Consider the following 12053-nt stretch of genomic DNA (forward strand, 5'->3'; position numbering starts at 1 on the left):
CAAAACAGTGAGGTCATTTAACCCTCCATAAAGATAAATGAGGGCCAATGCAATCAAGATGCAATCATTTTAAAATATATTATTCACGAAGCAGGTGTATTTTTTACTAATTGTGATCTAAATGTGAGTCAAATGAAAAAAAATATTGATTGTGTTACAGGAAACTTGTCAGGTTTGGTTATTCAGTAATGTGTAAGTTAATGAGTCAAGCAAAACACAGCTTTTGTACATACAATTATACAAATACACTGAAAGGATGCAAGACAATCTAATTTGAGTGTCTATGTATTTAGGTGTAAGACACACTTTAGGTGTAAGACACACTGGTGGTTAGGCACATACACTGTAAAAAAAAATCCGTTAATTTTACGGTGAAAAACTGGCAGCTGTGGTTGCCAGAATTTCACCGTAATAAATACGGTACAAAAATTCTGTTATTTTTACGGAAAAACCCAGCAGCTAGATTACCAGAACTTTACCGTAATAAATACAATAGCAAGAATTCCGTCATTTTAACGGTGAAAGACTGGCAGCTGGGTTGCCGCAATTTGACCGTAATAAATACGGAAAAACAATTCCGTCATTTTAACGATGAAAGACTGACAGCTGGGTTGCCGCAATTTCACCGTAATAAATACGGAAAAACAATTCTGTCATTTTAACAGTGAAAGACCGGCATCTGGGTTGCCAAAATTTTACCGTAATAAATACAGTTTAACCATCTCTACATTTACGCTAAAGTTTATGTTGATTTTACGATTACCTTTTGTTTCAAACACATTTTACTGTATACATTAACTAACTCCCTAACAAATACGTCTGAACAGTCTCTACAACCATTTTACCTATCCTATGTTTACCACACAAATCAACCATACAATTAACAGTTTGGTAAAAAAGACAACTTTATTCCTAGAACTTACAATCATCTATGCCCTCATCAGTTAATAAGTTGTTGGTTGGCCATTCTGCCCATCTTGTACCAAAATGTCTTGTCAAAAACAATGAGCTTGAATAGAATTACCAGGAATACCTCCCTTCTTACATAGCAATTAGGCATAAGTCCACAGATTTAAACAGTCTTATGGCATGGAAAAGTCCAGGTCTGCAAAACTTTGAGATGTTTCAAAGGTGTTGCCTTTCTGTGGCATGTGAAGTCAAAAAAGGGACAGCACTGGACATCAAGAATCTACCCTGGCTTGTAGGTGTGCCGAAGGAGAAAGGTCAGCTGCTTCAGCCCTTTCTGGCGCCATTGCATGGATCAGGAACATTGGCATAGGAAGAGAAAACAAAGGCACTTTTAAGTCATATCTACAATGAGTACTGGTAGAATAAAGCAATTCATAAATTTACTGTCACATGCAATTGCCACCAGCTCAGTAGGTACATAGTTTATAGTTAAAAGTTGAGAATATAACAGATAGTAACAAAAAAGGACCCCATAACAACGCTGATTAGGCTCACCATGGACTGCTACTGCCGAGCGAACCAACAAGCCTGTGTATCTTTCCCTTCTTCAGAGGTGAGCGGGACTTTGGCTTGGTCTGGCAGGAGTGAATTGATGAAACATTATGACTGACACAAAGGAACATAGTGGGAAAATAGGCAAAAGGTAGTAGACAGCCAGGGCTGTACTGGAGACTAAACTCAAGTAAACAGTTTACCCCTCTCAAATTTGAGTTTATCCACCCCTCGATGGAATTTATGCATGAAAATCAACTTAAATTGTAACAATTGCGAACTTCGATTGTAGGCTCTGTGTGTGCATGGGCACAAGTCAAAAAATCCGGTCAACGAGACGATTACATCCAAACCCACATCTTCCAGTAGTAGTGTTCTACTCACCTACAGCTGTATTGCTTTCTATGGGTGAACTGTGGGCAAGTGGGACACACTCGCAAAATGTCAATCTATAAACACTTAGAAATTCAAAGTTTCTAAGTGATTATAGATTGGTTTATAGAAGGTTCAACATTGCATAAAACTTCGTTCAAAGTATTATCGGGGTCTCTACATATGAACTCGAGCATAAAAAACATTGTTTGAGCACAGTTTATAAACACGTTTGTTTCTGAAGACTGCACATTTGCTTATCCTAACAATCCAAGATGGTGGCGAGAGGGAGTGGCTAAGGCAAGCAAATGTGTGTCTTCAGAAAAAAACGTTTTAATGAACTCTGTGTCTACATATGAACTCGAGCATAGAAATCATAGTTTGAGCACTAACCACTAACAAAATTAGCAACATCTTACCTTTAATATTAGATGACTGCCAACTTGAAAAGCTGAGGAAAAGGGGCTGACCTGCAAGGACGAGACAATGTTAACTTTCACCAATATATCACATTGTTATAACTTACAAAAGAACTAGATTTGCATCATCTTTGACATGTTGCCACATGTGGCTGCTAAATTGTATACAATGTGAATGAATGAATAGCCAAAACAGAAAGTTTTCCAGCATACCTTAGACATAGCAGCTTTATTTGGGCCTGGGTCTTCCTTGAACACAGTGATAATTTCTGGCAGAGAGGGGACTCAATCCTAAATCGACCCAGTTGTTCGTGCTGCTGTTTGGCAGGTCAAAAGAAAATTTAAGGGTGAATGGCACACACACAAAAAAAAAAAAAATACATTAGCAAACTTTATATATTATATTACATTACATTTACTTATACAACCAAGCATTTCAATTAAAAATGTTAATTTGCTTAAGTATGTCTAGCTTAGCTTTGAAAAGACTTGACATAGCAGTATTGTCTCAACTAAGAAATGTAAAATGCATTCTATTGACTTACCAGCATAGTGGGCCTACAGGTCTCTTGTGTGTCCTAGCCCTCCTTCAGATGTAAGCAGGGTGTTGTGTCCTGTTCTAGATGGTCTGATCTGGAAGAGGGGATTACCAGGGGATTGATGAGACATTAGGGCTGATGCAGTAGGAGCAAGATGTAATGTTGGTGGATAAGCATTATAAATGAAAGCATAAATGATCAAGGCAGAGACAAGAATTCAGGGGTACTTACCATGGTTGGCGAGAGCGAGAAAGACAGACAGAGAGAGAGAAACAGAGAGACATTGCATACCTTTTACATATACTCACCATTGGTTCCATAGTTGTTCTAACCAAGTAGTAATGAGAATGAACCATCTACAGTTCAAAAAAGACTTAACGAATCATGCTTGCTTTTCTTATTGGAAATACATCGCCAGTTTTTTTTTTTACAATTGAAATTACTGCTTTATCTGTATTTCTGTTGAACAGTTTTACTTAATTTACTGAAGAGTTCAATCTATACCATAAAACTGGACATTAAAACTGGATATTCAAACTTTTACTAACCTGTACAATGACAAAACTCTACATCAGTTAAGCTTAACATTTCTGTGGCAATTAATCACTGTACCTTGTTGAGACAAACCAATCAATCATCTTATATCTGGAAATAAAGACCTTTATTTTCATTTCTGTTAAGCAAAGGTTTGGTCCTTCATTTTGAAAGATCAAACTATGAGAAAACTGCATCAACCAAGTTTTCTAAACATTGCTGACAATTTCCTTGATAATTGCAGGGATGTACCAATTAAGGGTGAGGATGATGATAAACTTATCCAGAAATTCCTAGAACCATCAAGTCCTCTTAAATCGTTTTACCAATAAAACCAATATAATAAAAAACAAAGGCTGATGAATTCCTTACATTCCTTTACATAACTCAGTAAAGCTGAACATGTGTTGTAACTTTCACTCAACAAACATAATTCCATTTGGTAGATTCAGCCGTGGGTGGACAAAAATGAAATACATTTTTGTTTTAAAGGTATTTTCATTACAAAATCAAAATTGTAAAAGCTTACAAAAATTGTGTAAAACCTGACACGTTTCGAAGATAACTGTAAGGTACAAGGGATACACATTTGGTTTGTCCACCTCTAATGAGAAAAACAAAAACAAGACAACACTGCAAACATGCAGTATGCTACACCACACTGTTACCAGTTGAAATGCTCTATTTCCTTTGAGGGTCAATGTCAGTGGTCTATCTCCATTCATAGTCTGCAACTTCTGCAATAAATGTGAGGACTCTGGGATTCACTGGGAGCACTTTCTTGTTTTTCTTCCACTCAACTTTTGTGCCTCTTTCGGGGTTTATTGAGAAGAAACACCTTCATCAAAACAAATATGTGTTTTAATTTACTTCACTTTACTTTAGAGGGATGAACTAAATGACCATGTATTGTTTTATATTGTTACTGTACCTTTGAAGAAATTCAAGCGTTGAGCGGAGTTCCACAGGGTAGTGAATGTTGAAACAATAATAACTCCCAAACATCAGGCAGAGAGCAGCCATGTAGGAAGTGACATGGTCATTTACAATCTCTTGGTCTATGCTCAACATGAATGTCCGGGCAGCAAAACATGAGGACCCTGAAAAGACGGACAGAAGGGCAGTCAATGACAAAAGGGCTTAACTAAAATACAATGGTTAACATTCAGACACAAAAAAAAAAAAAATTATGTGTGTGAAAAAGAATTGTTTAAAGCTATGAAACAACACAGCAAACTGGGCAAGTTATTATCCTCCCAGAGTTAAGCAATCATAAATACAGTATCTCAAACCTTTTACTTTCAACTACAACCAAGTTATTCGATAGCAGAATGGCATTTCAATACACCAGCCTACAGCTTGAGATGTGAGCATTCTTTCAGTGCATACTTACCACAAACAACGATACAGGGATTTGGTGGCAACTTCTCCAGCTGAATCTCTTGGGCCAGAGCCGTATCCTCACTGAAATGGAACAGGTTCTCATCCTTCTCACCAAAGTTAGTCATCAGAAGTATGACCATCTCCATGATCTCTGTGGAACTGCCTGATGGTCCTTTCTCTGCCTGGCATTTGATCAGGGCATCCTGGACTTTTTTGTTTTTCGGTGCAGCGACACGTTTGAGGAATTCCAACAGACGTTTGCCCTTTCTTTCAACATTTCCCATAAAGGTGCCGATGAGACTTAGACCAGTCAATTCTTCATAATGTGCAGCCATGCCAACCTCTTTAAACAAAAAGGGCCACTCGTGGCAAAGGGTCTTAATGGGCACTCCCTTGTTGATCTCTCCTCGCTGGGAGAAGTAAGTTGCCAGAACCAACTTTTTGACTTCCTCTGCATTGTAATTCATCTCCTCATACATCTTTTTCAATGTTTCTTTTTTAACTTTCTGACTCTCCAAAGTCTCAGACACTTGCAGATATTTTGGGTCCCACTTGACGCACCCATAGGTGTCCTGGACGGTTGCTCGCTGGGCTGCTGTAATCTCGTCTGTGTCATCCTCATCTGATCCATGCTTACGTCTTTTTATCTTCGGTGTGTTCTGTCTTTTTGTGTTCTCCACACGGACTTGTAACTGCTTGGCAAGCGAATCAAACCCCGAACCAACGACATCACCCTCTATCACGTCTTGTAGAGACTTGGGGTACCTAGTCACCATCCTTTTAGCAATCTCGGTGGCATTTTGCTTGGTAGGATTGTTGCAAATTTTCATCACTGCTGATACAACAATCCTGACCATTTCACGTCTAAGTTTCGGAGAAGGCCTTTTTTCTCTTGCCAGACATTGCATAAGCTCTTCAGGGAGTTTAGCCCAGGGAATATCAAACTTGTCGATCCACTTGATTGAAGAGGATGGACTGGTGGACACAAGAGACAATGAAGACACAGAGGAAGGGGATGATGGTGAAGACGACACTATATGTGTCAAGAACCGGCTTGATGGTGGAGATGCACACACTGAGGCAGGGGTCAAAGTTGGTGTGGCGAACTCTGTAACGAAACAAAGGAGAATTGTGCCCACTTTTAACCACAAAAGTTATGCTGGTTGTCAGATGTCAATGGCCAAGAGAGTTAAATTTAATACATACTACTGCAAGCCCAGGTAGCAAGTCTCCTTGCCTGCACTGGACCTAGTGAGGACGACAAGTCTTCTTCTTTGATGTAGTGGAGGTCATATATTGTCTTTACGCCCCCTGCTTTCAGAGCGTCCATCACAGAATTTAGAATCTCTTCTGAGTAGTCTGGGAACTCATCAGCAATGGTCCCTCTGATCATCTGGGTCTGGGATTCAGCCATTTCTATCACACACAAAAATCTATTTGATCATTGTGTGACATTAACCATTCTATCCATACAGTCCGCTTTAAACAGTTATATGTAAAAAGAGTGAATATGTGAAAATAATTTCCAATAATATTTGCACAATTTCAACATAGTGGATGCATTACATTTACATTACATTTATTTGAGGCAAAAATGCAATGCAGGTGCACACAAAAGTTATCAAAAACAATGGTTAGCCTATGCGGCCAAATTTTAGCCAAGTAAAAGTTGGATGAGTTTTGTAAGGTAATCTAAAGCAAAATACATTTTTCGATATTTTCTTTAGTGTATACCATAAGTAGAGATAAGAGAAAAATGTTCTCATACCCATTTTTTCAGCAGCATAGTCTTGTAGTATACTTCATGTGAAAAAAACTAAATTGATCAAAATGGTCAGCGAAATGGTTTGATCTACAAATTCAATGTGCACTGCTTTCACTGCACTGAGTTTAGGCAAATATTGTTTGCAATGGCTTTTATTTTCACTTTATTGACTCAAACTGTATGTAATGTCATTGTACCAAACCTAACTGTGGTTATCCCAATAAGATTCTCTCATGGGTCATTCTGTCTTTCAACCTAGACACCCCAGACACTCTCAGCCAGTGAAGCAATCTAGGGTGTTTTTCGGCATGTGCATGAGTCAAACACTAGTTTAACTGCAAAATTGTGTCAGTAGCTGGGTTTTTAAAGTTTGGTTGGTTTTCACGTTTACAGCCAAATTGATTTCAATCAGTGGGCTCTGGGCACTTGGCCAGACGCATCCAAATCGCCATTTCCTTTAAAATAGTTAGTTAACGCATATTATGCCAGACTATTGGGGGAGGGGTGAGAACTGGTTTTCGACTCCCAACCGTCTTGTCAGTGATTAGCTGGAACATGGGTTGTTGTGCTTGTCGTTCACAACCACTGTGTTGTCTCCCGAGACCGGACTTTTTCAGTGTATTCAGGGGGCAGGCAGCTAGTGGATCAAGGAGGAACACCTACGATTTGAGACAAAAATGATATCGTGCTGAAACCATGCAGGACCTTATACTGCACTTTTACCGTGTAAAGACCCAGATAACACTACAACAAAGTATTAAATATTGAGAAATAGCCATTTGGATATGTCAGATCAAGTGCCCTGAGTAACTCATTGAAAGCCATTTGCCTGTAAACATGAAAAACAATACTATTTTAAAACCCAGCAGCTGTTTGCTGTTGAATAAAAGTTTGCTCGTGCCCATGCAGAAAAAACACCCTAGATCACTCCAGGACTGATGCATCACTAACATTTCCGTTACACATTTTCAACTGACATTTACACTGACAATACACTGTGCTTCAATGGGACTATCTGGTGTCCATCTTTCATATAAGATGACAATGGCCAAACATCTATGAGGTCATTCATGTGGAGGCACTGCAATCTTCCACTTAGATTTTTCACAGAGAACATGTGGTAATGTGGTAAAAATTCTGTGGCATGTAGTCTCACTAGAAAATGAAGAGCAGAATCATCTTTTACTATGACAAGGACAAGTTCGCCAAACTGAACTATGTCATCATTCCTAGTGACAACAAACTGTCCCCTCTTGTATGCTATGCCTTTAAACTGCACATCAGCCGTTATCTTTGCATTCAGCTCGGTGAATCCGAATTGCAACACTGCATTGTTGATTTGTTCAGTGTAAAGATCTGAGCAAAATGGCGAACAATCTTTCATTTGCACATCTTGAGGACTCATTGACCCAGCTGTAAGGTAAGCCTGCAACAACTGATGTCGATCTGAAAGGGTGAGGGGCAGATTTTTAAAATTCTTCAATTGTCTCGCACATCTTTTGAAGTAGCTATGCTTACTTTCAAATCTCATAGTCCACACCTTAATTAGTGGGCCAAATTTTAGCATCAACCCAGGGTAATGCCGCAAATAGTGATGCTTTGGTCTCAAGTTGGTATCAGGAAATAGTGTCTTACGAGACTCTAGGTATTCCTGAATGAGAACATCAAGGTAAGCAACCTGAGATTTAGAAATTCTCTGAGCACAAGTGAAGTCAACTATATCTTTCAACTGAAGTGTCAATTGCCACACTTCATCTTGTGGATCTTGGACTCTGTCTCCAATTATCAGAGGCAGAAGTCTCAAGAAGTTCCAATTCTGTATTGCGTGACCAGAAAGCTTGGGTGTTTTGGTTTTAGGATGGACTTCGCAAGGCTTGGAGGAGGCATCTGTATTTTTGAATTGGAACTGTTTGATGCGCCTGTTCAAGTGTGTGTATGTGAACCACTTTTTTTTCACAAAGTACTTCAGGTACAGTGCTAGGTCATATGACAGGACACCCTCAAAGAGGTCATGTCCTAGACACGGAGGCAAGCCAGGCTGACAAACATTAAAGTGTTTCAAGGAATTGAACACTGACCTGAATTTTATTCCATGCACTTCTTGTCTTGTCTGTAGCTGGTCCACTGCACTCTCGTAATTTTCTGGAGTCCTCTCTTCATCTACTGAGGTGCAGTCATCCTGAAACTGAGAACGAGAAATTAGACAGTATCTGCAGAAATGTTGTGAGGAACTGAAATTTTCAGTGAAACCTCCAATGCAATGTGAGCCAAGATTGTCTCCAGCAATGCAGTAGAGAGTTCCTTTCACAGTTTCACAGTTTGTTAACCCACTCTCCTCTAGCACTTTCAAGTCAGCCACCAAATCAGAGAAAACCTTAGCATGGCCAAACTCTGTGAAATCCGTCTCTCTACAGAGTAACACCAGCTGCATTTGGTCAACAGTTGACCGAATATGGGGGGGCAAATTTAGTAAAGAGAAATACACGGCCAAAAGTTTGTGCCGCCTCCTAGCTGAACCCAAAGGGTTCACAACTTCAAAGGCGTCTTGGTACAGGACCAATTTCAGGCAAGCTGGGAAGTCCTGAAAGAAAGTATTACACTTGAACAGCTTTCCATCACAGCAGTCACTTAGAATTTCAGGAGAAGACTGAACTGGATTTCCTGACAGGAGTCCCTTCCAAAACTCTGAAGAGAGCATGTTTTTCAAAGTGTCCAAGACTGGAACATAGTAGGCATACCTTTTATCTCTGTTATCATCTCTGCCTAAAAACACTCGCTTGGGTTCCACATAGTTCAACAATTTTTTAAAACACTTGGCCCTAGAGTAGGTCGTCCTCATTGGCCCAGTGTGGCAAGCTGAGAACAAGTCAGATTCCCTAACAACATTGCATACTTTGGTTCTGATTTCATCAGAAACCAAATCTTGCAGAAGTGAATTTAACCTGTCCAATGTATGCATCTGCCCCAACTCGTGTATATTCTGCATCTCTTCTACAACCATCTGGATAGTCGACATTGGAACAAGATATTGCCCTTGCAACTTGGCATAGAATAAACACACATTTCTCAGATACATGTCATCAAAATTACCATCTCCAACAGTAGCTACAGCATCTAAGAGACAAGCTGGTTCCTCTGTGCTTACAGTGGTGCTTGTGGAAGGACATGGTACACAATGTATACCACTACCGCAGCTGATCACACTGACAGGGCAGAGTCTGTGCTTCCTTGACATATGAGCAGTGAAGGAAGACTTTACAGTGAACACCATTTTACATCCTGTCACTGGGCAATTCACTGGACACCCTCCATCTATGTGTTCCTTTAGATGCGAGACCAACCCTTTCACTCCATCACACTGGCACTCACATAGGGAAACGGTGCATTTCAAAGCTTCTACAGTCAAATCTTGTGTAAACAACGATTTGCCAGTGTGAAGGCGATAAAAATGAGCTTTTAAGGACGAATACCTAGAAAACACACGTTTACAACCAATTCCAACACATTTGAAGACAACACGGGGTTCATTGCTGTGCAGTTTGCAATGCAAAACATACCCCTTTAATGAATTCAGAGCCAAACCACAAATGCAACATGAATGCATGGTCAAGCCAGCAAAGGCCATCAACACTAGCCTATCTGAACTAGCTAGTCTCCTAGCCTTAACTGCACTTTAATGGGAGCAGCCACATGGCACAGAAACACAAAACCTTTATCAACAAGTATGCCAAGAACATGGCAGATTAAGATGAAAGGCTGAATACAGATAAATTACAACAGTAACATTGGGCAAGGGCAAAGTAAGCCCTACAATTAAGCAATTTATCAATTGCAAACCAAACACAAATTCAATAGGCTACTACTAGATCCTCAAAACATCTCTCTCTCTCTCTCTCTCAAAGACAACATCTGAAGGAATAAAACTAAAGTTACCAATCTACCCTATCCCCACAGCCACAATGGAACTAGGCTAGGTTGCCTAAATAGCTGGTAACCGAAGTTTACTTAAACCAGCATAACAGTACAAACAAAATCTGAAATATAAAAGAAAAGAAAACTAATGTTGGGGAGAGTAAATATTAAGTCCTCAGCAATGCAATGATATTTCTACCTTTCCCTTACACTCAACAGACGAAGCACTTCGCAATGCACGCCTTAGCAGGCATACAGCTCCACAAAATGTGACTGGAAAGCATGGCTAAAACGAGCGCGAAAAAAAACTCCTCCCCAAACGTTCAGAAACTCTATTCACCACTTCACTTCTAAATAAATAGCCTACTCCTAGTAAAGAAAATGTAAAAACTTACCTGTAGACGTCTCTCCCAACATACCTGCAACATAAAGATTAGGCAACGTTAACTTGCATCAAAGCAATACGATTTCCAATGCACAATTTTCCTGTTAACATTAGCCAAAACGATGCTTTAACTCTAGCAATTATCCAATTACTAACTGTAAAGGTCCAAACAATAAATGTATTGAATAAAACATGTTTAACACCTAATGTACTTTACCTAAAGTTTTGTCTGGAAACATAAAGCAAGGCTAAATGACTGGAATTTCAAGCTTCTGTGCACAATGAAGGGATTAACATTAACGTTAATAAAATGGCGTTCTCAATCAGAACTCAGCTAGATATTTCACACTGATAAGCAATTGACATACCAGCTCAGAATGTAGACTTAATGACAGTAGAGAAAAACGGTGTAGACTAACTATGATATCTCCGTTTTATTACAAGTTAGAATCGAAGCACAATATACATAATATAATATATAATATAATGTTGACGTTAATCAAAGCATGGTCAGAAATCTGAATGCTAGCTGGCATTTTTTTGTCATAGGCTAACGTTATCCTACAACAGAGATTCAGATAAGATAAGATAGTATTTTATTCATCCCGAAGGAAATTCTAGACGTAAGTCATTGCAAACACAAGAAGCTTAGAATTGCATTACTAATTAATACTTTTAATCAGATTGAACTCTTCAATTTATTAAATTGTCGTTTTCATTACTTACCATCTCACAAATCACTGTCTCCTTAGCGAACAAAATGGCGGTTGATATTTGGCCATGTGGTTTAACTAACAAAATGCAGCGCCATCTATAGGCTAGCTTGGGGAAATACCTTGGGGGAAATTCAGTGATTTAATGCACATGGACTATAATCATAGACAGCTAATGCATATTAATTCGTTAATTTAATTTACATAAATGATTTATATGTATAAATTAAAGAAGGGTGCTTAAACAATTTATCTATTGTCTATGCACCCTTCTTTGATTCATCCATTAGACTACCTGCAGTGAATTTTAACAGCGGTAACCAGTATTTTTTACAGAAAATAAAAGCAAAATATTAATGTGTTCTGTGACAGCCAAACCGCTAACCTTTTGACTGCAGTGTCTAGCGAACTGCTTGTCAGCTAGCTAAAAAGTTCGAGTGTTTAAACTAACATAATATATAGTGGTCTATTTAGTGGTGTATGTGCCCTGACTAAGTTCGTGTGGCATATAAACCACAATTTGTGTTGATAGAAGTGCCAATTCGTGTAGAAACATTTTAATCACATACA

General features: G+C 39.0%; 1 protein-coding gene across 12 annotated transcripts; it reads right to left on the bottom strand.

Annotated features, from left to right (window-relative positions):
- Positions 1–887: 887 nt before the first annotated feature.
- On the bottom strand, positions 888–11728 carry LOC121707694. Of its 12 annotated transcripts, none has more exons than XR_006031376.1 (8): positions 11497–11707; positions 10781–10804; positions 9815–9943; positions 2798–2885; positions 2466–2569; positions 2253–2303; positions 1465–1544; positions 888–1243 (listed from the first exon to the last, which is right to left on the bottom strand). XR_006031376.1 is itself a non-coding variant. In XM_042090420.1 (8 exons), the coding sequence occupies exons 5-8, from the start codon at positions 6120–6122 to the stop codon at positions 4037–4039; spliced, it is 1602 nt and encodes a 533-aa protein (XP_041946354.1). In that variant the 5' UTR covers positions 6123–6124; positions 8552–8658; positions 10781–10804; positions 10988–11042; positions 11190–11208; the 3' UTR covers positions 3433–4036. The 12 variants fall into 12 exon arrangements, 2 of the variants coding, with proteins under 2 accessions (XP_041946354.1, XP_041946353.1); XR_006031374.1 differs by having other exon boundaries at positions 9843–9943; positions 11497–11705; XR_006031377.1 differs by lacking the exon at positions 11497–11707 and adding an exon at positions 10988–11471.
- Positions 11729–12053: the final 325 nt, after the last annotated feature.

This window comes from Alosa sapidissima, chromosome 4 (assembly GCF_018492685.1).
Source record: "Alosa sapidissima isolate fAloSap1 chromosome 4, fAloSap1.pri, whole genome shotgun sequence".
Classification (NCBI taxonomy): domain Eukaryota; kingdom Metazoa; phylum Chordata; class Actinopteri; order Clupeiformes; family Clupeidae; genus Alosa; species Alosa sapidissima.

What these genes read in the sequence shown, in the direction of transcription:
- LOC121707694 (XM_042090419.1), bottom strand. Translation starts at nt 6,122, where the DNA reads ATGGCTGAATCCCAGACCCAGATGATCAGAGGGACCATTGCTGATGAG. An exon ending in TGCTACCTGGGCTTGCAGTA is followed by an intron (nt 5,817 to 5,914) that starts GTATGTATTAAA and finishes GTTTCGTTACAG; the next exon opens with AGTTCGCCACACCAACTTTG. An exon ending in ACGCTTGAATTTCTTCAAAG is followed by an intron (nt 4,164 to 4,256) that starts GTACAGTAACAA and finishes GTTTTGATGAAG; the next exon opens with GTGTTTCTTCTCAATAAACC.